Source organism: Taudactylus pleione, unplaced genomic scaffold (assembly GCF_031769625.1).
Source record: "Taudactylus pleione unplaced genomic scaffold, aTauple2 ptg000331l, whole genome shotgun sequence".
NCBI classification, from domain to species: Eukaryota; Metazoa; Chordata; class Amphibia; order Anura; family Myobatrachidae; genus Taudactylus; species Taudactylus pleione.
Genome location: NW_028284732.1, coordinates 3,676,282 through 3,704,215, shown reverse-complemented (window position 1 = coordinate 3,704,215; position 27,934 = coordinate 3,676,282). Strand labels below are relative to the sequence as shown.

The window sequence follows — 27,934 nt, the reverse complement described above, 5'->3', positions numbered from 1 at the left end:
GTGCGCAGTAGCTGCACGTGCATCAACAAAGTAGCAGCACCAAGCTTGTACCTGTGTCATAAGTCAAGGGCCAGCTTTGCTCGTCTGTTGAAGAGTAGTGTAACCCCCAAAGTGCATTCCAGAAAAATTTTAAATTCTTTTTTTCTGTGTTTGTGAATTCTGTGCACAGTAGCCCCACATGCATCAACAAAGTAGCAGTGCCAAGCGTGTGCCTGTGTCAAAAGTAAAGGGCCGGCTGGCTCATCTGTTGAAGTGTGGTGTAGCCCCCAAAGTGCGCTCCAAAAAAAATAAATTTTTTTTTTTCTGTGTTTGTGACTTGTGTGTGCTGTAGCCGCACGTGCATCAACAAAGTAGCACCATATGCATATGATACTGTCACCATTGACAGAATGGTGGAGGATTACATCGGTGACAGCATCCAAGTAGGCATGTCAGACAGTCCGTACCTGTACTGGCAGGAAAAAGAGGCAATTTGGAGGCCCCTGTATAAACTGGCTCTGTTTTACCTAAGTTGCCCCCCCTCCAGTGTGTACTCCGAAAGAGTGTTTAGTGCAGCCGGGAACCTTGTCAGCGAAAGGCGTAGGAGGTTGCTTCCACAAAATGTGGAGAAGATGATGTTCATCAAAATGAATTATCAATTCTTCCAGGGAGACCAGCCTCCAGAAAGTACAGAGGGACCTATGGTGGTGGATTCCAGCGGGGATGAATTAATACTCTGTGTGGATGAGGATATTCACAACACTGAAGAGGGTGAGGAATCGGTGGATGAAGAGGATGAGGACGACATCTTGCCTCCATAGAGCCAGTTTGTGCAGGGACAGATTAATTGCCAGCTTGTTCTGTGGGGGCCCAAACGAACCAATCATTTCAGCCACAGTCATGTGGCAGACCCTGGCAATGAAATTATTGGTTTGCTAAAGTGTGCATGTCCTGTTTATACAACATAAGGGAGTGTGGGAGGGCCCAAGGACAATTCCATCTTGCACTTCTTTTTTTTCTTTGCATTATGTACTGTTTGGGGCCTAGTTTTTCAAACTGCCATCCTGTCTGCCACTGCAGTGTCACTCCTAGTTGGCCAGGTGTTTGTGCCACCCACTTATGTCACTTAGCATAGTCATCCAGCTACCTTGGTGCAACCTTTTGGCCTAAAAATAATATTGTGAGGTGTTCAGAATAGACTGGAAATGAGTGGAAATTAATGTTATTGAGGTTAATAATAGCATAGGAACAGAAAAACCTACAAATTCTGTGATTTTAGCTGTTTTTATGCTTTTTTCCAAAAAAATACAGATCCAAAACACAAAACCCAGAACCCAAAACACGGAAGGGTGGTTTTGGCAAAACCAATCCAGATCCAAAACACAAAGAAAGATCCAAAGCCAAAACACAAAACACGAAAAGTGGCCGGTGCACACCCCTAATTCAGAGCTGGTCAGTAAGCTGCGAACGCTCGCTGCCAAAAGGGGCCAGGTATGCAAATCCCGCGATCGCACTGTCTGGCTTCAGGATGCCCTCTATGTTTTAGAGGGCGAGGGCAGTGAGCGTACGCATGAGTATAATGCCTCCCACCTTTCTCTTTTAGCACACCTCATATCCAGGAAGTGTCTGATTAATCGGTAACATCGAGACCCATCGGAGCTGCATGCATCATGCATGAGGTAGCCCTTACCCACCACAAGCAGTGCGATCAGTTAAGGCTAAAAAACAACCAAGTGATATATTCAATGATGCAACTTTGCTAATTATACACACCCATTAAACTCCGTTTTGATGCTCAGACATGCCTGCATTGCAACATCCACTCCCCCATTCACAAGCACCTTCCCGTCACCACCCACAAACGGCTCTGTCACTCAAAGTAGCGTCCAGTCTGTGTACTACGAGCACACGATTCCCGGCCGCAGTGACTGGTTCGTGCATATGTACTTTGACGCATACACATGCGCAGATGTGCATTAATCACCTGAAACGAGCGTTCGCAGCTTAGAGACCAGGTCTGAATCAGGCCCATAGTTCCATTGTTACAGAAAGAAAGATCTTCTGATCTTTTCCACCCTATTACTAACATACACATGGAATCTTCTTGTTTGGTTATATATGTAAACACAAAATGGTAGCTGCTCAATCAATCTGGCAATATTATTCAGGTGCATGAAAGGAAGGGGTCATACCAAGTAGAAAAAAGAGGGGGGTTTAACCCTCTATTGTTCCTCAGCAAACTGAATTATACTTGCAACAATATATGAAAACTATATGGTAATAGGAATTCAGAGATATTAGTTGCATGCATTTGCAAATACATGGGAAGCTGCTAGGCCACGTCATGGCTTCTCTGTCACTAGCAGTCCCTAACACTAAGCGGTTCATGTCCAGGAAGAAGGGCACCCCAAAAAATGTCCAGCCCAGGACCCCCCGAGGGCATCACACGAAAAAAGGAAGAAGGGTGACAGTGAAGTGTAAAGTATAGATGTGTAAGACTAATTAATAAGTGTTGAAAAGGGGGTTAAAAATATGAGAAACATTACATGAATAAAAGATAAACATTAAAGGCGATGTGAGAAGTAACTATGTGTATTAAGTGGTCATGCCATGAGGAGGCCCAGCCAGAGCAGCCTCGGGGGCCCTATGCCCAAACGCTTACCCCAAATGTAATATTTATCAATTATATGACTCATAATAAAGGCACATATCTATTTTGACAAATGTAAGGCCTCATGATCAAGGCACGTACATAAATGCATCCAAATTTAGAGCCAGCTTACCTGGGAGTCACCCCTGGGAACTCCAACTTATTCCTAGACTGCGCTGAATTGGAGGAGTATCAACACCTAGATCTAAATTCTTAGCATAATCTATTATGTTCTTCTGAATCCGTAGGTAGCCACTGCAGGTGAAGGACTATTACCAAAAACATGCACATTCATTCGGTATTCAATGATTTCATCATGCACATCATTGTTGCAGTACCAAAGGAAACTTAAATAGTTTCTATTGTCTTCTCTTACAACAAAGCAGTAAAACATCTGTTGGATATCTGCTGTTATAGCGACACATTCTTTCCTGAAGTGAATTAACACTCCCAGGAGGTTGTTTGTAAGATCTGGTCCAGTGAGGAGGATGTTGTTCAATGAAGTACCTTGAAATGTAGCACTTGAGTCAAATACCACCCTAATATGACCTGGCTTTCATGGATGGTACACTCCGAAGATTGAGAGATACCAACATTCTTCACTCTTTTCAAGTTGTGGAGCTTGTTCTGCATGCCCGTTTTTCCTAAAGGCTACAAAATGCTCTTTCATTTCTGAATTATTTTCCAGGTTATGCCTCTGCGAGTTGAATCTTACAAAATAATGTATTCCTTATTGTTGGGAAGAGGCAACCCAACTATTTAATTATTCTTTGAAGAATAGTTTATTCATAATTTTTAGAAATTTCTTGTCTTCCATTGAAGGTGCAGTTTTATCGTCATCCTTCGTTGTCTGAAATACAGCATCACCAAGACCTTCACCAGCTGAAGACAGGACCTAGCACCACCAGAAACCAAAGATTGGATTGATGGAGTAGGAGGTGCTACCACCGGTGGAGGAGGAATGAGCATAGCTAGAATCGCTTAAATTGACAGCAGCTGTCCCCACAGCTTGTGTAGGTATTGACCCACCTGATGTTGTGTCACCTCTTGATTGTCCATGTGGGTGGCAAGATCTTACAATGCTCCTGTAACCTGGGAATACTTAGCTTCCATAGGGCCTGTGCAAACTGTCATGTTTGGCTTAAAGGAATCCCCTATGGAGGGGATAGAAGCTGAGGTCCCTGGAGAAGAGAGAAGCTGGAGGCATGGGGCCTGTATATATGATCTCCTCATCCATGAATATCAAACATTGACAAGACCTGTCCAAAGGCGTGGTGTCTAACCAACTGGGAGGTGTTCACCAGTGACCCCTCCAAGCGGGATATGGATTTAAGCTGCACTCCGCAGGCAGGTCACAGCCCTTTGGACAGGTGTCTGATACCGTGGGAATAGAGACAAATAGACAATGGCCCAAAACATATACTTCTACAAGAAGTACCTTTGCACTGAGAACTGGTACTCGTATGGATATGAAGGCAAGTCCTTGAGGCAACGTGGTGCCAAGGAGTGGCACTCGTAACTGTACACTGGAAAGGGGTATTTGACGCGAAGTTGTGTCAGAAGGTGGTTCTTGTATTGCACACAGGCAAGATGTTCGGACACAGTGTTGCACAAGGAGTTGGCACTTGTATTGCATACAGGGAAGATGTTAGGACGCACTGTTGCACAAGGAATTGGCACTTGTATCGCACACAGGCAAGATGTTCGGACGGACTGTTGCACAAGGAGTTGGCACTTGTATCGCACACAGGCAAGATGTTCGGACGCACTGTTGCACAAGGAGTTGGTACTGGAGACTCAAGGAGATTACGTAGGGAACCTGGAATGGAATATCAGCAAGTATACACAAGATAGTGACAACGTTGCACAGACAACTTCCTTCTGTCCAGAGAGACTGGCTTTATCAGTTCATTGGTGGATAGGTTCAGCTGACCACCGCCATGCTACCATTAGGTAAATGGTAGTCAAGTGATGTGAACTGTCATGGCTGCGTCCATGACTGCAACCGCAGTAACCAAGGCACAGCGCAGCTCATGGATGTCCACATGGCTCTAAGTATAATGCTCAGAGCGTCACTCGCCGCCTGACGTTTGACCACCTGAGGGATCAGGGGAAGCCGGCGCTGTGGTGAGTAATGGCCGATCCTAGACCGCAACCTGACAGCCATCTTGGGCCTGCTGGGGCTGTGATGGGATTTCATCATCTTCATTTTCTACATTAGAGTTATAATCTGCCATGATGTGGCATTTGCAGGTTTATGACTGATGATTATCATATGCGCTGCACACACACTTGATTTCTGTGTGGTGAAACTGACTGCGACAACACACCTTAGATCCAAAATCAACTGCAAGTGATGATGAGTCCGGAGAGAACTTGTGGGAAGTTCCGGCTGTATTGACGTAGTCACTGGATCATGGATCTGTAATGGGTCAGATTACACCAGCCTGGCTATAAGTTTGTATAAATAGAGCCCGCAGAAAGGTTATCTTCTTATTATTCTGACCCTCAATGCGTGTAAGCAGCGTGTAACTATTCGGATAGCTAAACCAAGTCTATCTCATAATACACAGGCAATGAGATTTCTAGAAATTTCCACTTTTTATTAATACAGACTGGAATGGTTGTCTGCATAATACAGCTGTGGTTCTGCAGAGTAGATCACTGTACTTATGGTGACAAATAAAATAAGATAGAGATAGAATGTGCGGTAAGAAGATATAAGCCTATATGGTAGTGGAGACTTAACGCAGCTCCTGTCAGCAAATTATACACAGAAAAACTGCAGTAAAATAAAAAGGAAATGTCTAAATCCCCTTCACGGAGAGGACCCTGACATCATCAACCAGTGTCCAGCGTCATTCCCTACCATCCAAGTGGGCATAGAGCGGGAATATAATCTTGTGGCGATCGTAACGAGCCACCGAGCCCACGAGGGGACAACTTTCTTGTGTAGGTGGGGACAACTTTCTTCTTTCAGTGGCCTTAATGGGCATGGAACTGCACTTCCGCCCTCACTCACGTCACTTCCAGGTCCCTAGCGCGAAGGGGAAAATAAGCTCTACCAAAATAAAATGGAGGATTCAACCCTTTCACCTGTCACATGACAAAAAGGTAGCTAGGCATAGGCAAACAAATGCAGCTCTGCACAGAAGAGAGTAGACTTAACCAGCAGAGTGCAAAACATAAGCTTGTCACATAAAATCACTGACAAGACTAGAAGTGCTATGGATACAGTACATGGTGGTAACGCATCAATTTAACATGTCAATTTAACGGACATTAACAAAGGTATCGGGGGGAAATGGAAGCCTAATTGAATAGCTTCGGGCGATAAAGCCTGTGGATAACTCCCTTTTTCACCAGTGAAAGTTTATCGGGTGTAATTGCATTCCTCCCAATGCCTCTGGTCAGTCCTCAAGAGTCAAAACATACAATTTAAAAAAAAAATAAAAAAAACAAACTACATCATTTTCATTTAAGCTAGTATACCAGAGATCTGATGACTAGCTAACAAATCCAGCTTGGAGAATTTCACTCACAAAAATGGGAATAGCCCTATTCTGAATATGCACAAATATTAACATATACTTCCACCAGGTGGCGCATATGTATAACATCGAATCTGAGAAAAATAATCTGAAGAATCAGAGAATGTATAAAAAGAAAAATAAACACACCGGTCTCATTTCAAGTTATATTCCATTGTGTTGCATGTTAAAAAAGTGCAAAAAAAAGGAAGAAAGAAGTGACTTTATAAAATGTGCCCTGTTGAATTTGCATACCATGACCAGATCTCTACCAAATTTGAGAACATGTAAAATAAACATAAGTATTTTTTTGCTGGATTTTGGATCTCAATTAAAGCTCTTGTCCAGCAAAAAAAAAATCAGATGTGGGTATTATATAAGGTAAATAAGTGCCTATATTAAGTAAAAAAATACCCAGTTGCTCCGAGCTCTTCGAATCATAAGGTGATTAATTTTTCTACATTAAGAAATTACATCCGTTGCTAATTACAGAATCCTCCATGACAAATCATATCAATGCGATATATAGTAATGTTTTTGTAGCCATTTAGGAAAAATTACCATCCGGTCATAATTGGCCCATCTACAATTCTAGTGAGCCTTGCAGAGAATGTATTACCACAGTGTTGTTCACACTGAGCATGCGTTGGCAGTTCCACGGGCGGCACTGTAGACCCGAAAATACAGTGGCGGCAGGAGTGGGAGCAGAGTGAGCCACCTGTTGGATGGTAGGGGTAGTGGGGGCAGCAGGTAGTTAGAAGTCTAAAGTGACCCAGCATACTGTATGCCGGGTCATTTCTATACACTATCCAGGAAACTCTCTCAGTCGAGTGCTCATGGTCCTGTTCATACGGGGATCAGGGGGAGAATTTTTTTTCTGCCACTTTCTCCCTGGGCACCTCTGATGTAAAATAAGTGAGCGGAAACAGGTGCGTCACTGCTTCTATGGTCCTTGAAAGGGCAGCAACCTTATGCCAAAGAATCCACACCCCCTGATGCATGACATTATCAGGGGTATTCAATATGGGAGCGAAAACACAGTTTTTGCGTTAATATCGCACTTATGACGTCATTATTGCAGGTTTTAGTTTTACACCGTATTCAATTTCAAAGACTTTTCGCAGGTTCGAAAAGTCTTTGATAAAAAATGGGGATAACTTTTCACCATTGAATAGGTGTCGAAAAAAAGTGCACAATTGGGGTGTAGGGGTGCAGGCTTAAAAAAAATAGCCTGCACCCCTGGGAATGACATTTAAAAAAGAACTGTGTCAAAAAAAGTTTAAAAAAAAAATAGGGACACCCCAAAAAATTAATTTAAAAATTGGGGTGAAAAAAAAATGGGAAAAAATTGTTAAACAATAGGGAAATAGGTTCAGGGCTATTCTGCAAGTATGCGGCAGATGTTTTCTAGAATAGAATTATAGCGGCAGGTGCACAATTGCAGAATTTTTAAAAACTTACTTTAGGGACTTAAAAATATGCTAGTACCCATTTTCATGTACCCCAAATTTGATGGGACTACTTAAAAAACCGAAAAAAATAACCTAAATGCTCTTCTGCATCACTTCTTCAATGTTGGGAAAAAAGCACCTGCTGCGGCTATTTAAACCCCCGACTTTCATTTAAAGGCTAAAACGGGGGTATCCATAGTGTTCCCCCATGTTTTTACAACTTTAGGGGGGTCCTACAATTTTTTTAAGGAAAAATTCGTAACTTTACGCAAATCCAACTTCGCAGGCTCCCGTTTTCGTTAATTTCATTTTGAATATGAGGATAAGCGGGCGCGCGCCCGATACTTTAACGCAGGTAAAAGCTCCAATATGAAACGTAAACTTCGACAGCGAAGTTTACGTTTCATATTGAATATCCCTCTATGGGGCATGGCCACATGTCCGGCCCCCGTTCTCGTCATGCTGGGGGAAGATGTGCACTTCATCCATCACCGCTGCTCGCAGCTTGGTTACCCCATCTGAGGAGGTGACACTAAAAAAGCAAAGCAGCTCTGCTATTTTGGTGTGTGCCCCATGGATGGTGTGAACTGGTGTAGCCCGCACCCCCCTACTGATGCTACTGGGCCACTCCCTTCAAGAGGCTCTTTACGCCATCCTGAGATGGCAAATTTTGAGCAGCGAAATGGAAAGCTGAGCTTTCCATTCTTCTCTGAATTGCTCTCCCCATACTAATGTATATGTACACTAAGCAGGGGCACCGCTGGAAAAGTCTGAGAATTCTCCACGGTAACCCCTTTTCTGAGGGTACAAAGCAGTGAAAAGCCCTGTTATCACTGATGATGGGCTTTTCATTGTTACATGCATAGACCCCAACATATTTGGGAAAAACTATGGAAATTAGGGACCTATGGTACCTATAATATGTAGAGGTATAAGAAAAACTGTAAGTACAAACATTTAAACAATCTGACAAGCATCTGGAGAAATACAATAAGCAAAGTGATTTAGCAAGTTTTGTAATGCTGTTTCGGGATCTGACTTAAATTTAAGTAAAACAAGAATACAGAAAGTGTGCAAATAGGTTATTTGACAAGTGGGACTACTAAAATAGTTTTAAATTAATACAAATATTTAGCTAGTTTAAATAAAAAAAATATTTTTACAAGACATGTCTCATCAAATGCTTTTTTCTGCTCAATACAAGAAGATATTGCAAAAATTGGAAAAAAGGAATTTGGTTGTCTCTACTTACAAAGGAATGAGTATCACTGCTATATAACCAGTGGCGTAACTACCATGTATGCAGGGGGTGCTACTGCTACTGGGCCCGGAGCACTTCTAGGGACCAGCTTGCTCCTGCACCCAGCTTACCTCACTCAGGGATCTATTTACTAAGCTGTGTTAGGAGATAAAGTGAACGGTGATAAGGTACCAACCAATCAGCTCCTAACTGCCATGTTACAGGCTGTGTTTGAAAAATGGCAGTTAGGAGCTAATTGGCTGGTACCTTATCACCGTTCACTTTATCTCCTAACACAGCTTACTAAATAGACTCGAAAGTGACAGTTAGCAGCAGGGAGTTCTCCAGTGAACCCCAGATACTGGGAGGAGGAGACTGCAGAGCCTCAACCAGATTGTAATTAGTCCCTATGAAGCACTGTGCACCGATACGCCTATTATGTAAGAAATTAATTGCTAGCAACCCTTACCGTAAGTGTTTGAACTGGATGAGGGGGCAAGAGGACAGCATGTAGGGGTTTCAGCAGGCCCGGCGACAGGGGGGTACTAAGGGTACACCCGTTCCAGGCCCCGATGTTCAGAGGGGCCCCGAGGTTCAGGGGCACAAAATGGGTCCCTGGCACTAAATGTTCTGGCTGCCCGTCCAGCGCATTCCGCAAATGGGCAAAAAATAAATTGATTAACCGGCCCCTACACCTCCCCCTTACTGACGCTGTCACTTGGTCCGATCCTCTGGGCATATGAATGACGTCACGGCACGCGACGTCATCGCGCATGATGCTGTCTAGGCTCCGGCTCTTCCATATCACTGCGTGACTGCGGCACCTCGTTGTAAATGTAGAGTGTAGACCTAACCGTAACTGCAGCTGGGAAGCAGGAAGTAACTCCGGCCCCAGGTGACAGGTCAGTTCAAACACTCTCCCTGGATGTCAGTCTCCCCCAGAAGCCTTCACCATTTATATATACTGTATGTGTGTGTGTGTGTGTATATTGTAACACGACCGGATTAGGGGTCAATCTCCTGGGGTAGGTGGACTCCCTCTTCACACACATACAGCAGCCGGAAAAATAGTACACCAGTCTGGGGAGCCATACTAGCTGGTCGGTACCAGTCTTTATTGTGCAACATAAAAGGAAAACAAAACGTAAAAGTAAACGCTAGCCTGTCTGGGCACGAACTAGACAAGAGGTTCCCTCTCTAAAGAAATAATGGGGCCTACTGCCTCCACCATCAACACAAGCGTATGCACAAGACTTACAGGTTGTTTTCACCAGCCAGTCTGCTTGCTCTCCCAGGTATGAGACACTAGCTTACAATCACACACAGCCTATATCAGCCAGTTCCCGGTGCAGACCCAAATGAGCCTGCTAACAGGCCAAAAAGGCCAAAACCTGGAGTGGCCTGTGGATGGAGCCCTCCCTCTCCTCACATCCAGACTCCCAAGACCCAAACCGGCTTTTCAAAAAGCCGACACTCAAATCTGCTTCACTGCAGACTTTTGTCCTGGGGTTTTTTAGAACACATAGGTCAAAAACCTAGGACAAATGTATCTACCACTGACCACTTTACCAGTGTTCCTATCACATATCCCCCAATTTGTTTCGACCTCTGGGGCGGAACAACTGAAGCCCCCAAGCAATGAATGTGTGACAACGCGTCTGCATTGGCCAGCTGACTTCCTGACCTGTTTTCTACTGAAAATTTAAAGGTTTGTAGTGCCAAGAACCATCTCGTTATTCTTGCATTACTGTCCTTGTTATTCTGACATCCATTTCAGAGGGGCATGGTCAGTAATCAGTTTGAACTTCCTGCCCACCAAATAGTACCTGAGAGTTTCTAACGCCCATTTTATGGCCAAAGCTTCCTTCTCCACTGTGGCATAGTTTCTCCCATGTATATTCAATTTCCTGCTTCGGTAAAAACCTCTGTGCTTTGGGACAGGACCGCTCCGATGCCTACACCAGATGCATCGGTTTGTACCACAAACTCTTTGTCCAAATCAGGGGTCACCAGAATGGGTTGGGTACATAAGGCCATTTTTAATTCTTGGAAAGCTTTCTCTGCTTCAGGACCCCATTCCATCATGATTTTTTGTTTGCCCTTGGTAAGGTCAGTAAGTGGGACCGCAATGGTGGCAAAACTGGGTATGAACCTCCTATAGTATCCAGTGATCTCTAAGAAGGCTCTAACCTGCTTCTTATTGAGGGGTCATGGCCAGTTCTGTATTGCCTCAATCTTATTGAGCTGTGGTTTTATCAAACCTCTGCCAATGATGTATCCCAGATATTTTATTTCCTCCATCCCTAGACAACACTTTTTCAGGTTGGCTGTCAAACTTGCCTTAAAGATGGAGTCTAACACTGCTTTTACTCTGGGTAAGTGAGACTGCCAGTCAGGACTATGTATGACCACATCATCCAGATAAGCCTCAGCATATCGTCTATGGGGTCTTAGAATCCTATCCATCATTCTTTGAAAGGTAGCAAGCGCCCCATGTAGCCCAAAGGCTAACATCTTGTAATGAAACAACCCTTCTGGTTTAGAAAAAGCTGTTTTTTCTTTGGCGTTTTCGGTTACTGGCACTTGCCATTGCCCTTTGGTTAGGTCCAGAGTGGTTAAATATCTTGCTGTCCCCAGCCTTTCAATTAGTTCATCCACCCTTGGCATCGGGTAGGCATCAAATTTTTAAACACTGTTCAGCTTTTGGAAGTCATTACAAAAATTCATACTCCCATCGGGCTTTGGAATCAGCACAATGGGACTGGACCACTCACTGTGATTCTTCAATTACCCCCAATTCTAAAATTTTTTTAATTTCCTTTGACACAGAATCTCTTTGGGCTTTGGGCAACCTATAGGGCTTTAGGTTAACTTTAACCACCGGGTCAGTGACTATGTCATGTTTGATGACCGTGGTTTTTCCTGGCATGTCAGAAAACAGTACCCTATTTCTGATCAAAAATTCCTTGACCTCCTGCTGTTGACTGACTGACAGGGTTTTTGCCACTGTCAATTCGGGTAAACCAGGACCTGGGTTTACTTGAGGGGCTTGGATGGCTGACAGTGCTGCTCTATCCTTCCAGGGTTTTATCAGTCTCACATGATATATCTGTTCTGGTTTTCTTTTCCCCGGCTGGTAAACTTTATAGTTGACCTGTCCCACTTTTTCTAAGATCTCAAAGGGCCCTTGCCACTTAGCCAACAGTTTACTTTCTACCGTGGGAACTAACACCAACACTCCAACACTCTGTCTCCAGGAGCAAAGTTTCTTAACCGTACATTGTGGTTATATACCCTCTGCTGTGCTAGTTGGGCCTGTTCCAAGTGCTCCTTAACTATCGGCACTACAGCGCAATTCTCTCAAGAGAATATGTCAAGGGACTATCGAGATCTATGGGTTTACCACTGACCACCTTGACATTCTCCCTGGCTTTCACCAGAGTAGGGTCAATTAACTGCTCTACGGCAAAGACCTCTCTTCTGACCTCTAAATCCGGCAGACAATCAACGGGCTCTACAACACTTGGTGAGCCACCATCATGCTCCGCATTCTCTAGTTCGCCAATCATACTAGAAAATGGGACCATCTCCGCCTCTGCCACTACATCAGTCACCCTTTCAGACGAGGCAGGGTGATTTACCACTTTGCAAAACCGGCTTTCCCACAACTTCCAGAAGTGAGCAAAGTCTCTTCCCAATATCACATCATACATTAAGCCCTATACCAAACCCACAGAGACTACCGCGGAACCACATGGCGTCTCGATGTTCACTTCGGCAGTAATATAATACAGAGTATCCCCACGTATGCATGTCACACCAACAGTTTTTCCCTTATGCTTCAAAGGGTTCACCAGCTCAGTTCTCAAAAGTGTAGCCAGGCTACCAGAGTCTAACAGAGCCTCTACTTGGTTGCCTTCCACAGTGAGTGCACACATGTGTTTATCTGTCTCAGCCTGCCGGTCTGCAGTACAGACTGGCTGTGCAAAGAAAGACCCCCTGCGGTTAACAGAAGCAGTATCACATTGCATGGGCTCAGAGGAAAGTGAACAATTAGCTGCTATATGGCCGAAGCCACCACATCGGAAACATTGAGTCACATTAATGTCTAGTCTTTTGCAGGGTAAGAACCATCCTGGCCTGGCAGGCCTGTCTTCAGGTTCCCCACCCTCAGTCTTAGGCACATTCCACCGCCCAGCACCCTTCTCTCCAGGAACAGTCTTACCATTGTTGATGGGAGTTCGCCGGTGCGCCATCGGGGCTCGGTGGGGCAGACTCATCAGCTCCTCAGCCGCCACGTACCTGTCCACCAGTTCGACTAACTGGTCTGCGGACTTAGGGTCGGCATGGCTCACCCACTTGCGCAAGGATGCAGGTAAGGATCGCAGATACTGGTCCATCACGTCTCGTTTGACGATTTGTGGTCCTGTCAGCGTCTCGGGCTGTAACCACTTGGTGGATAGATGGACGTGACTCCCAAGTGAGTTAGGATCTCCCGTTTTAATTTCACATAGTCCTTAGTATCGGCCAGGCATAAATTGTAATAGGCCATTTGCGGCTCCCCAGACAAGAAAGGTGCCACCAGACTTGCCCATTGTTCCTTGGGTCAACTCTCCCTTTCGGCTGTTCTCTCAAATGCAGTGAGATATGCCTCCACATCATCGCCTGAAGTCATCTTTTGTAGGAAGTGACTGGCTCGTATGGAGTGAGTGGTGGTGGGAGGACCAGTAGTAGCATCTCCAGGCCGAGCGACCAGGTACTGTACCACCTCCTTAATAGCCTGGCGGGTTTCCTCAAGGGTGACTTGTTGCTGCCTCTGGGCTGCCTCCAAGGCCATCAGTTGTACATTGGTAGCTTCCTGCTGAGCCCGGGTAGCTTCTTGCTGAGCTTTATTAGTCTCCTGCTGAGCTACCGTAGCCTGAAGCAGAGCTTTTACAACGTCCTACATTTTACCTCCAGGTGCTGGTTGGAAGCTGAACATTGACTCTCTGAGCATTGGCTGACGCCACCTTTAAGGATTCAATGATCACGTGTCTGTCCCTTTAAATTCTAAAGGACAAATTTTCCTTTGCCCGCATTCTCCACCAATTGTAAAACGACCGAATTAGGGCTCCCTCTCCTGGGGTAAGTGGACTCCCTCTTCACACACACAGCAGCCGGAAAAATAGTACACCAGTCTGGGGAGCCGTATTAGCTGGTCGGTACCAGTCTTAATTGTGCAACATAAAAGGAAAACAACACATAAAAGTAAACGCTAGCCTGTCTGGGTGCTGACTAGACAAGAGGTTCCCTCTCTAAAGAAATAGTGGGGTCTACTGCCTCCACCATCAACACAAGCGTATGCACAAGACTTACAGTTAGTTTTCACCAAGTGTCTCTGAGCCAGCCAGTCTGCTTGCTCTCCCAGGTATGAGACACTAGCTTACAATCACACACAGCCTATATCAGCCAGTTCATGGTGCAGACCCTAATGAGCCTACTAACAGGCCAAAAAGGCCAAAACCTGGAGTGGCTTGTGGATGGAGCCCTCCCTCTCCTCACATCCACACCCCAAGACCCAAACCGGCTTTTCAAAAAGCCGACACTCAAACCTGCTTCACTGCAAACTTTTCTCCTGGGAGTTTTTTGAACACATAGGTCAAAAACCTAGGACTAGCTAAACATGATGAAATGTCAACATCGTGTCACCATATATAATGCAATTTGCAAGGTGTTGGTCAATGCCCACACATCAAAAAATTGAACAAACAAAGTAACAAATACAAATCGCTCCTATAAAAAGAAGGAACATAAAAACTCCACACCACTGTGTTCCTTAATAGTGAATGTGAATAAAGTCAAAATGTAAAACTGTTATTCCAAGTGGAAAACAAATAATAATAATAATACATATACAAAAAATAATAAAAAATGAAGAAAATATAGATAAAAAAAACTAAGTATGTAACCATACCATTATATATAAACGGCAAGTGTACCATCGAAAGGATCCTAAACAGAATATATTGGTGAATGCATCTACCAAAACATGTGCATCAGAATAGGTATATGAGATAAAACGACAAAAAATATATATGTGTGCCACAGAAATGTAAGGAAATGAATGACTGTAGAATACATCCTAATAAAGAAATGTAGCAAAAGAATCACAAAAGAAGACTTAAAGCAATATAGTTTGTGGTGAAGACTAATCCATGGTATACAAATATGACAACCGTGAGGCTATGAGAAAAAAAGCACATGGAACACAGGAAGACCCAACAGAGCTAAACCCAAAAAGGTGCTCAGGTAATCACAAATATGACAAAACATGAACATGTGCATAAATGCAAAGATAACTTGGACCACCAAGAGAACATACAGATGACTCAACAGTATTGGAAAAACATGATAGAAAAAATAATTAGAAAAGATCAATTAGAAAAAAATGTTTACAAAAAAATATTGTACACAAAATATGTTATTAAAAAGCTCCAAAAAATTGAAAAAGTTGAATATTCTTATAACTCCAGATGTGCACAAATGTCCAAACAAGGAAATGGCCTAACCAGGAGATAAGCCAGAATTCAAAGGGAACATCTGTGACATATCATATCACTCTCCTGTGTGCTACCTGGGTATATAGGAGACTTCTAAGTAGTGCTTACAACAGCGGATCTTCCCTGAAGGTCTCCCATTCAAGTACTAGTCAGGCCCAACATTGCTTGGCTTCCAAGTTCAGCTGAGATTGGGCAAGACCAGTGTGGTATGGTTGTAACAAAATACAACATCTCCCCCAGGGCTACACAGTGATAGACAAGAGGATATTATGTTTTTGTATCCGTCCCTGTACGTGTCCTGGAATAATCTAACTGGTAAAAAAAAACGTTCCACTTTTGACCCTCAGTCACATAACCCATCTATTAAAACTTTCTCTAGATTATTGGACTATCAGGTACTTCAGACATCTAAAAAACAAAGTTCTAACATCCGTTATAATTTATCTAGAGACGAACAGCTGGCACTGAGATCACTCAGCAGGGATACCTCTATCGTCATCCGCCCTGCGGACAAAGGGGGTGCCCTTGTAGTACAAAATATGGGAGATTACAAAAATGAATTATACAGACAACTATTAGACCCTGAGGTTTATCTCAAATTGGACAAAGATCCATCAATACTGTATAAAGCTGAATTAGACGACATACTCTTAGAAGCTGTTTCTAGGAATTGGATTTCCAACTCCACTAGAAAGAATTTACTTGTGGATAAACCTGTGGTACCTTTGATTTATTCACTTCCAAAAGTGCATAAATCTTTACAATCACCACCTGGACGACCCATAATTTCAGCGAGAGGCTCACTATACAGCCCTATTTCTAAATTTTTAGATTATTACGTCCAGCCTATGATCATGCAACAACATACGTTTCTTAAGGATACTAACACCCTTCTACAAAAATTGCACAACATGCGGGACCTACCAACTAACTTAGTCCTATGTACCATTGACGTTGTATCACTATACACCAGCATCCCACATCAACAGGGGTTGCAGAGTGTCAAATATTTTCTTGAAAATAACAGTGATTATACCAGTCCTCACATTACATTTTTCTTGAACCCTTAGAAAAAACATTGACCAGGAACTTTTTCATGTTTGATAACCAGTTTTTTCTTCAATTACGTGGATGTGCAATGGGGTCACACGTGACCCCTCCTTTGCTAACATCTACATGTTTAATGTGGAGAACTATATATTTTTTGACAACAAGTCTTTTTTTCAACATGTCAAATTTTTCATTAGGTACATAGATGACATATTTGTCTTATGGTCAGGATCACAGGAGGAATTTGTGTCAGGCATGACACAGATCAATTCTATGCACGACTTTATTAAATTCACTTTTGAATGCAGTTCTATCTCTGTGCATTTTCTGGATGTACTAATTGAGTGGAAAGGAGACAGATTTGAAACCAGAGTCTACCATAAACCTACTGATTGCAACACTCTGTTACATGCCCAAAGCCACCATCCGGTCTCTCTGAAGAAGGGATTACCATTTTCCCAGTTTCTACGCATCAGAAGAATCACCACAGATAATAATGTAGCTGAATTTGAAATTGATCAGCTGATACAAAAATTTATCAACAGGGGATACACCTGCAAAAGAATTGGAAGGTTCAAAAACTAAAGTGATGAATATGACTCAAGAACAGATCTGTACTCAGAAAAATAAAACCAATGATAATAAAAAAATTATGTTTTTTTCTAATACTCATAACACTATGAGTCGCCACATCAATACCACTACTAAAGATCTATGGCCGATTATTAACACGGATACCAACATCAAATCTTTGAATGATTCATCTGTCATGATGTGAAATAGGAGGGCTAAGAACCTTAAGGACTGGTTGGTGCACAATGATGTTTCTCAATCACTTCCTTCCCAGGATACCCACTTTTTAACTAAAAAAACAGGCTGTTATAAATGTACAGGATGTACTACCTGCAGTTATATGGATCCCGGGAATTACATCACACATCCTCATTCTGGCAAATGGATCCCCATCAGACATATTTTGACTTGCATGGATAAATACGTGGTATATATGATCAAATGTCCATGTAGTCTGGTGTATATTGGGAAAACAACCAGGCTATTCAAAGAAAGAATGGCTCAACATCGTACAGCCATACGACAAGCTTTGTCGGGAAAAGAAGTGGACCAGCCGGTCGCTTGTCATTTCAAGCAGAACAGACATTCTTTAGCAACCTTATCCTATAAAATCATTGACTTTGTGCCTATGGACAAGAGAGGAGGAGACTGTGAGAAGCGGTTACAATTAGAAACTCAATGGATTCATAGATTGAATACGGTTACTCCTTTTGGACTAAACGAGACTCTATCTTTTTCTTGTTTTTTGTGAGCTCCATATTATCTTCTAGATTCGTGCCTTCATGTGACTGTTCAGTTCTATTTCATAATGTGCACATATGTGTGCAATTATATATTTTTTTACCAGTTAGATTATTCCAGGACACATACAGGGACGGATACAAAAACATAATATCCTCTTGTCTGTCACTGTGTAGCCCTGGGGGAGATGTTGTATTTTGTTACAACCATACCACACTGGTCTTGCCCAATCTCAGCTGAACTTGGAAGCCAAGCAGTGTTGGGCCTGACTAGTACTTGAATGGGAGACCTTCAGGGAAGATCCGCTGTTATAAGCACTAAGAAGTCTCCTATATACCCAGGTAGCACACAGGAGAGTGATATGATATGTCACAGATGTTCCATTTGAATTCTGGCTTATCTCCTGGTTAGACCATTTCCTTGTTTGGACATTTGTGCACATCTGGAGTTATAAGAATATTCAACTTTTTCAACTTTTTGGAGCTTTTTAATAACATATTTTGTGTACAATATTTTTTTGTAAAATTTTTTTTCTAATTGATTTTTTCTAATTGATTTTTTCTAATGATTTTTTCTATCATGTTTTTCAAATACTGTTGAGTCATCTGTATGTTCTCTTGGTGGTCCAAGTTATCTTTGCATTTATGCACATGTTCATGTTTTGTCATATTTGTGATTACCTGAGCACCTTTTTGGGTTTAGCTCTGCTGGGTCTTCCTATGTTCCATGTGCTTTTTTTCTCATAGCCTCACGGTTGTCATATTTGTATACCATGGATTAGTCTTCACCACAGACTATATTGTTTTAAGTCTTCTTTTGTGATTCTTTTGCTACATTTCTTTATTAGGATGTATTCTACAGTCATTCATTTCCTTACATTTCTGTGGCACACATATATATTTTTTGTCATTTTATCTCATATACCTATTCTGATGCACATGTTTTGGTAGATGTATTCACCAATATATTCTGTTTAGGATCCTTTCGATGGTACACTTGCCATTTATATATAATGGTATGGTTACATACTTAGTTTTTTTTATCTATATCTTCTTCATTTTTTATTATTTTTTGTATATGTATTATTATTCTTATTTGTTTTCCACTTGGAATAATAGTTTTACATTTTCACTTTATTCACATTCACTATTAAGGAACATAGTAGTGTGGAGTTTTTATGTTCCTTCTTTTTATAGGAGCGATTTGTATTTTGTTACTTTGTTTCTTCAATTTTTTGATGTGTGGGCATTGACCCACACCTTGCAAATTGCATTATATATGGTGACACGAGGTTGACATTTCATCATGTCTAGCACTGCATGTCAGTGCCTCACTATCTATTCACACATATCCATGATGTACAGTGGTCATTTTTCCTCCTATCCACCGGGGGCATCAGACTGCTTTATCCTGTGTGATGCCTGAGTGTCTGATGCACAGTGATGATGTCAGACTCTGGCCCCCGGCAGCATGGAGCATTACACTTCACCAATCACCTTGGACATTGCACTATAAAGGTATGTGTATTTGTTTTTTTCATTGTGTTCTTGATAAAAGTCATGTGAGACTGAAACGTTGAACAAGGCAGACACAGTTGTCAAGTTTGATTCTTTCATTTCATCAGTGAGTGCCGCCTTTCCCTTTCTACATATATATATATATATATATATGTAAAAAATATATATATATGTATAAAACGTGTGTGTGTGTATATATAAATATATACACACAGTATATATATGTATATACACACATTATATATATTTATATATATAAGCTATATATGTATATATATTTTTTTTTATACATACACACACATATATATATATATATATATATATATATATATATGTCACCCTCTGGGATGGGATTGAGGGACGGGAGAAGGGGGGCCCACAGATATTCAATGTACCGGGCCCCAAGATTTCTGTTGCCGGCCCTGGGTTTCAGAGTACTAGAGTGTCAGTCTGTTAGCAACTGTGAGGAATCTGGCCAGTGTGTGTTACCCCACCCAGGATTCAGAGGGAAGGCAGTCCGGCTGCTTGTGTTGCACAATTTCTTAAAATATGTAAGGAGGCAAAATAAGCAATGTTTATAAAAGGCTATGGTGGAGTGCTGCAGAGAGAAGAGTCTCTCTAGAATTTTGCTATGGGGCCCACAAAATTCTAGTTATGACCCTGATTATAACGTTACAGATTAGGAAAGGATTACTGTAATTGTGGCTACATTTTGTTTAAATTGAGTAGCATGGTGGATCAAGCTCTTTTGCAAAGGTTTGTTAAAAAAAACTAAAGCAGCCCAGCATTCGTGGGCTACATCCAAAATCAGCCAGTATTTACTAGAGAGATGTGCACAAACCCCTGTGTTTTGGTTTTGCCAAAACCACCCTAAAAAGGTTTTGGAAAAAACCACCTTCAAGTATTTTAGTTCTTTTCGGTTTTGGATTTGTTTAAAAATTTATAAAAACAGCTAAAATCATACAACCTGTTTTCTCTCAAAATTGAACTGCTCATGTCTAGAAATATGCGCACCCCTCACATTGCAACATGGTTTGTTCCAGTTACAAAGTTACTTGATTATTTTGCTTTGCTCCCACCTCTGAATCAGGCCCATAATGCTGTTCTGCATTGCATTAGTGAATTCACATTTTGTGGAGTTTCTAGTTTATGAATAGAGTTGAGGCAACAATTGGGGTACAGGTTGAGTCTCCCATATCCAAAATGCTTGGGACCTGGGGTATTTTGGATATCGGAATATTCTGTATTTTGGAATATTTGTATAATATAATTAAATATCTTGCGAAAGGGACCCAATCTAAGCACAGAATACTTTTATGTTTTATATACACCTTATACACACAGCCTGCAGGTAATTTTATACAATATTTTCAATAATTTTGTGGCTTAAACAAAGTTTGTATACATACATTAAATGAATTTATGTTTCATATACACCTTATACACAAAGCCTGAAGGTAATTGTATACAATATTTTTAATAATTTGTGCTTTAAACAAGGTTTATGTACATTTAAACATAAAAAAGCAAAGGTTTCACTATCTCAGTCATGCTAAAAAAATTCTGTATTTCGGAATATTCCGTATTTCGGAATATTTGGATATGGGAGACTCCACTTGTACAGCTATGAACACTAGAGGCCAAATAACGCTAGTGATAATTAACTGTCTAATGTAGAATAAAGTAAATATTTTTGGGGTAACCGTTTTACATTTTTGGGCATCTCAGGTTTGCATATACACTATAGAGACACACCATTGGGTAAATGTAATAGGTTCCGAGTTTTTGTGCGAGTATGGATTTGCATTGTCTCGTTGTGAATATGATGTGAGTTTGTTCCGAACCTCGCAGAATGTAATAGGCTGCAAGTTGGAAGGTGCGAGTTATTCTGAAATGCGAGTTCATGCGAGTTTTATGCTATGGCTACTGCAGGAAAACTCTCAAATTGTAATGTGAGTTTCATTACAAGGTGCAAGCTAGCCAATGTAACCATTGCCAGCAGCATGTTTGACAGAAGCCTGCGTAGGTCAGTGAGATCCATGCAGGCTTCTGTGTATTAAAAGTGAATGAATGTGTTAAAATCAAGGAAAAAACTGTGAGTCGGTCCTGGTTGTGGAAATATGGGGGACAAAATGAGTAGTGGTCTCCCATTGTATCCATAACGAGCACTGGGCTCTAACTAGTGGTGGTGTAATGTCACAGCAGGAGGACACCCTTGACATGATCCCCTTGCCAAAGCATGCCCAACCCCACACTAGTAAGCTGAGGAAAGGGACTCCTCGGGAAGTGGGGACCATCCCAGTAAAGGGATCCCCTCTCCTCCCTGAGCAGAATCCAGGCTGATAGCCCGAGGCTATCCTCTGCACCCTGGGCGGTGGGTGTAGAGTTGATTGTGTTAAAAAATAGAAATAGTATTGTCCTTTAGAGGGGGGCTACAGGTTGCTTGCTGGCATTTAATAAACCGCAAATGCCAGCAAGCCCGGACATTAAGGGCCCGCTAGTACCTGTAGTCCTCCTGTAAAATAAATATTAAAATAAAGACAATACACACACACCAATTGTTGTATTATTTTATTACATACTCACACAGACATGACACGCCCCTGTTTTCGGGGGCAGACAGTCCCTGCCCCTGCCCCGCAAATGCCTCTGCCTGTCAATCAAGCAGACGAATACGGGACCCTGTGTGCGATTTTACAGGACCTGTTCTGCACATGTGCAGAACAGATCCTGCATATGCACAGATTCCCGTTATTTGGGAATCTGTGATCAGCAGTGCACTAGATGAATCAGGCCCTTATGTGTACTACAAATACAGTACTAAGCGAATAAAGCTTCAGCCGCAGTCTTTTCTATAGAAATCTATGGGTGGACCGTTGATTGGCTGACAGAGCCGAGCTCTGGTCTTTTTCAACCAATAAACGCTTCTCCATAGACTTCATTGGTAGGAATGACCACAAATAACCCGCCCATTCCCACCTTTGAAGTCTATGAAGACGCATTTATTGGCCAAGACCAGGGATGCTACTTGGAGAAGAGGACCGACCAGCGTCAGGGAGTAAAGGTAAGTATTTACTGTGTGTGTACTGTATATTTATAAAATATTACAACACTTGGTGTATATGTACTGTCTTTATTTTAATATTTCTTTTACAGAAGGAGTACAGGTACCAGCTTGTCCTTAATGCCTGGGCTTGCTGGCACTTGTGGTTCTACAATATAAATGATGCTTTACATTTATAGCGAAATAATGAGTAAATTCCCATTTATGAGCTACTGTACAACTTGCTTAAGGTATCTTAATATTACTAAAATATAATTTTTTCCCAGGACGATCTTGATAATGAGTGTTGACTCTCAATGTATTTGTTCCTGGTAAAATATTTTATAGAAAAATAAAATAGCATATTGATATACTTTATAAAGTCAAAACAAAATCAATAAAAGATGTGCAGTGCAATTAGTCTTTTAGGCATTTTCTCTTCCTGGTTGAACTTCTGTCACTAGGGGGAAGCACATCCACAGGCAGGGATCGTATTTTAGATTCACGAAGTTTACATGCTACATAAAGCATTATTAGGTGTTTAAACACAATTGTGACAGGAACAAGTTATATGTTGCTTTTTAGAGAAATATAAGGTAGGAGGTTAATCAGATTGACTCAACACTAATATATAAAGAAGCACCATTGGAGGAGTGTATCAGTTTAAAACAACGGAGTCAAAGGGAAGAAGGGCAGATGCCCCATGGGCCATTCTTCATTTTACAGATTAGAAGAATTTAGGTAAGAGAGGGCATAGCCACTTTATAGCACTTCTAAAGTTGACAATTTCCCCACAAATGGATTATATTCAATAAAATGAAACTATGTGCAAAAGCACACAGCAACCAATTAGGTTTGAATTTTCTAGTGCAGTTTAGAACATGAAGGTAAACATATGATTCTGATTGCTATTGGTTACTGCTTATTTGTGCACCTAGAGCCATTTCATGAAACTAGCTCTAAGGTTTAGAAATGTAAATAAATGAGACATGAACAAAATAGCTACTGCATCATAGGATGTTCTTCTCTACCCCCTATTCCTATTGTTACAAGACCTCCCATTCTTTGGACCCAAGGATATAAGTTTGTGAAACATAAGCATAGTGGACAGTAGAGGTTGGCAATCTGCAGCTCTGTCTAAAAGCGTTGTGGATCTGTGTTTTCCTATATAAAAGACTGGCAAGGCATGCAGAGACTTTTAGTTCCACAACAGCGGGAGACCTGATCTACAGGACAGAAGTGTGCCTTCAGTGGGTACTTACGGTGGCCATCAGAAACACAAGGTGGGTTTATGTTCTGGTTTTAGTATTAAAAAAAATGTAGAAGACAGATATATGTTTAGCCATTATCATTCTGTGGTTTTGCTTAACAAATCACATACCACATAGACACTGTCAATATCACACAACTTGATAAATGTTGTCAGGAGATTTCTATGGAAACCCAAGCAGCCCTGCAGCCATTTTTAAACTGCACTGGTATGGCACACTGATTTCCCATCCATGTACATATCTACCCAACATATTTTCAGTATTACTTATGTTCACTTTTACAACACATGCACACATTTACCTTACCTGGTGCTTTGTGGCAGCTATATTATTCTTAGATGTACAAGAGACCACATGCAGCTCATCTTACCAAATGCTACCAAACTCTAATCATAGTATTTCTGACTGATCTTTAATTCTTTTTGTCGCAAACAGACAAAGAGAATGAAAGTTCAGTCAGATATACCATGTCTCATTACATACCTAAATCAGGTAGGGACAGTCCTAGTGTTGCTATAGCTGACTGTCTACAAACCGAACATTCATACATAACATTGGTTTTGTGTCTGTTTATGCCTTGTTTTTTGATATGTGTTTGCTAAGGTATATAACGTGCAGCATTGCATATTTAAATTTAAATAAATGATGGCCTTAAAAAAATACAAAATGTACAAAGAGAAAATATTTTGGATAGATAGAGAGATAGATAGATAGATAGATAGATAGATAGATAGATAGATAGATAGATGTGTACATAAATATTTTGTGGTTGCATGATGTTTTCATTCCACAAGATGTACTGCAGTTGTGCTGTGTTAGTACATTTGTGAATAAGATATATGTAGTTTCCTTACTTTTGATCATGCTGTACAGGACTATCTCTCATACAACCTTAGTTCATACTGTTTTTGTAAATCTAACCAATGAATATGTTGGTGTTTTTATATAAGCATTCACGCAATCGCGCGTGTATGTGTGTGTGTGTGTGTGTGTGTGTGTGTGTGTTTTCTTTTTGTACTGACAAGAAGCTGAGCCATAAATACAGAGCTGGTGAAGAAATCTGTTTTGCCTGGAAGGCTTTACTCCTGAAGCCAATAGGAATGTGAGACCCTCCCTTCTCTACCCTATAATTATGGAGTAGAACTGGTCTGTGGAGCTTTGGTTTTGGCTTTATTGTACAGGGAGAAGTGCAGAAGGGCTCAGCAGGGATGTGTGTGTGAATGTCTGTTGGGATCTCTCCTCTGCTCTACATAACATGAGTGGGACCTATGAAAAGAAGATGGCCGTATTAACTGACTTGAGCACATCTTTGAGTTGCCATTCTGTGTCCAAGGACTCCCCCACCCTCCCAGAATCCACTGCCACCGACATGGGCTACTACAGTGGTCCAATGGCTAGTGGCCAACATGATTACTACCAGAGTCAGGCATATTCACAGACGCTCAATCCTTACAACTACCACCATCATTCCCAGTACAACCTGAGTGGACTGGTTGGGGCAGAAAGCTTCATGCCCAAGGATGAATATCAGTATGGAGGTGGATACCGTCCATATGGACATTATCGAGAGGCTCCAGCTCCAGAGACAGGTATGCAGGGATATTGGTTTTTCGTGATTATAGAAAACATAATATGAATATATATATATATATATATATATATATATACTGTGTATGTGTGTATATATATATATATATATATATATATATATATATAAATCAGAGAGAGAGGAATGGGGAATATGAAGATGATTATTAGATGTGGTTAGAGAGGTATACAAATTATCATATGAAAATAAATAATACAAAAGAAATACTGCATGACAATATAAGAGTTGTTGGAGAAAGAAGAGAGTGAACTGGGGCAAAAGAAAATTGAGGATGTACTGTAGGATTCTAAGCAACAATAAGCAAAGTAGTGGACAAGCGACAATCCAATAAATTGCACATATCCAAAGGAAAACAAATAAAACATAGTGCCTGCATAAGTAACCAGATTAACAGAAGCCTACAATATTTAAAAAGAAATCAGAACATAAGATACCGCAACATTCAAGTTTAATTTACAAAAAAAACACTAGTTGTTGTCATATGATGGTAATTAATTTCTAGTTTTAATGTTACTGTGATAGTCTGCTTTGGCACTGAACAAACAAGATAGTGTGTTTAATAGACAGATTGTGGTTCATATTGATAGTTCCTGATAACACTGTATAATAAGATGCTAATAATATATAAAGTCACCATGAAAATAATATATACATAAAATCACATATAGACAAAATATACGTTTGTCTGCGTAGGACCAGAGAGGATTTATAAAATATTGGTCTTATTATTATAATTAGTTCATTATACAAAAACATCTTTCTTAGAGGGGCAATACAAAACAAATGCTAAAGTCACCTTTGTTTTTGAAACAATTTCAAAGCAAAATAAAATGTAATCTATAAAGTAAGAACAAGTTGAGAGTTGAAAGAGCAATTTATTGGGTAAGCAAAAGCATTCATAATAGCATTTCTGTCATTTTCAAGTAGAACTTAAAGGCATAAAAGGCTTAATTGGCTGCACACATTCCTTGATTTTTGAAGTTATATTATGTAACACATTTCCACAACATAGTTATATATATATATATATATATATATATATATATACTTTTCTGTGTGGGAGTTTCATATACATTGTAATATATTGGGTTGGTCTTACACAGGGCATACTTACTTAATGACTTTGACATGTTTATAATGTTAGAGTGTTCATCCCAGTGTCTGATTCTAAATGACTGACACATTATTAAGAGGCAAGGGGTTTACAGGAGTCTGGCTGCCTTTCTGTCTGGGACGTTAATCAGAGAGAATGTATACCTTTATTACAGTTATTCTCTGTGATGTAGCACATCTCTCTCTTCCTGTCTCTACTCTAATCCTAAACTCCTGTTTACCTGTCTGCCTGTATCCAGTCTGTCTGCATATGTTCTGTACATCTAAGGTGTGTGAGTGTCTAAGAAAATCCATAATGTCTGACAGGTTCTACCTATATCCAAGCTGACTGTCTATGTCTAAATCTATGTTTGAAAGTCTCTACATATATCCAAGCTGTCTTTTGCTAGGGTGTCTACTTGCTACTAAATTTAGAGTCTCGCCTAGATCAAGCTGTAATACTGGATTTATCTGTATGGAAAGCTATCTACAATTTCCCCAGTATATCTAGACTATCTGGGTGTTGCTTAATTTATAGAGGATGCCCTATGTATACACATCTTCGTTGTCTGGTGGTTTATGACAGTGGGTAAGGTCATTGAATTTAAATTTCTAAATACACTTAACCTTTGAAACCTTTAATAAAAATATCTAGGGCTATACTTATCTTATTGGAAAACGATGTGTTTTTTTAAATCTAAACGAAGCACCTATTTTGCTAGTAAAAAGCAAAAATCAGAAAAAAAAGTGTTTATAGTAGTGTCTTATTCACTTCCAGGGATATTTTTAGAAGTGGAGATGTTGCCCATAGCAACCAATCAGATTCTACTTAACATTTAACAAGCACCTTCTAGAAGATAATAGCTAGAATCTGATTGGTTGCTATGGGCAACATCTCCACTTCTAAAAACTCTCACTTTAGTAAATTTACCCCCCAGTGTCAATTGTAAATTTGATCCTGGAAACCAACATTTTTTTGAACCTGTAGTCCTAAACTATAATGTTGTAATATCATATGCCAGATTTAAATTCTAAAAATGTCACACATGAACTAAATAGACATATATTTTTGAGAGGTGCTTATGAAAACCAGCAATTTTTAAGATCTAGCAGCTGCAATTGGATGACACAGTGTAAAATTATGTTGACAGAAGAAATTTATTGAAAAATATGGAGAGAGGGTGGAGTCATCCTAACTTCTTGAACACCAAAATCTTGAGATTTTCTCAAAAACACTGATAATTCCAAAATCTTCAGTCATAGATGCAAATAGTTTATTAACCATATAGCCTGTTCTGAGGATATCCCGGATTCCACAGACATATGGGTATATTTACAAAAGTGCGTTTTTTTAGAAATGGAGATGTTGCCCATAGCAACCAATCAGATTCTAGCTATTATCTTCTAGAAGTTACTAGATATATGATAAGTAGAATCTGATTGGTTGCTATGGGCAACATCTCAACTTCTAAAAACCTGCACCTTAGTAAATATACCCCATACTGTCTAACAAAGTGATTAGTAAAGTTATGTGCACAACCAGAGCAGTTATGAAAACATGGCTTGCTATTGATGGTATGGAACAGGGCTGCAAAACTCTGTAATGAAGCATAATATGTTCATCTTTTCCTATAGTAAATGGCCCTGGT

General features: G+C 40.8%; 1 protein-coding gene and 2 pseudogenes across 1 annotated transcript in view; 2 read left to right on the top strand and 1 right to left on the bottom strand.

The window, feature by feature from the left end:
• Positions 1-15,490: 15,490 nt before the first annotated feature.
• LOC148509145 (5S ribosomal RNA) lies at positions 15,491-15,609 on the bottom strand (annotated as a pseudogene).
• A 2,342-nt stretch (positions 15,610-17,951) lies between these two features.
• Positions 17,952-18,070, top strand: LOC148509144 (5S ribosomal RNA; annotated as a pseudogene).
• A 6,611-nt stretch (positions 18,071-24,681) lies between these two features.
• DLX3 (distal-less homeobox 3) overlaps positions 24,682-27,934 on the top strand; it is a 32,806-nt gene continuing 29,553 nt past the window's right edge. The window contains exon 1 of the mRNA XM_088443562.1: positions 24,682-25,173. Coding sequence (XP_088299688.1) covers positions 24,840-25,173 — 334 coding nt within the window. The 5' untranslated portion in view covers positions 24,682-24,839. The remainder of the gene's footprint in view (positions 25,174-27,934) is intronic.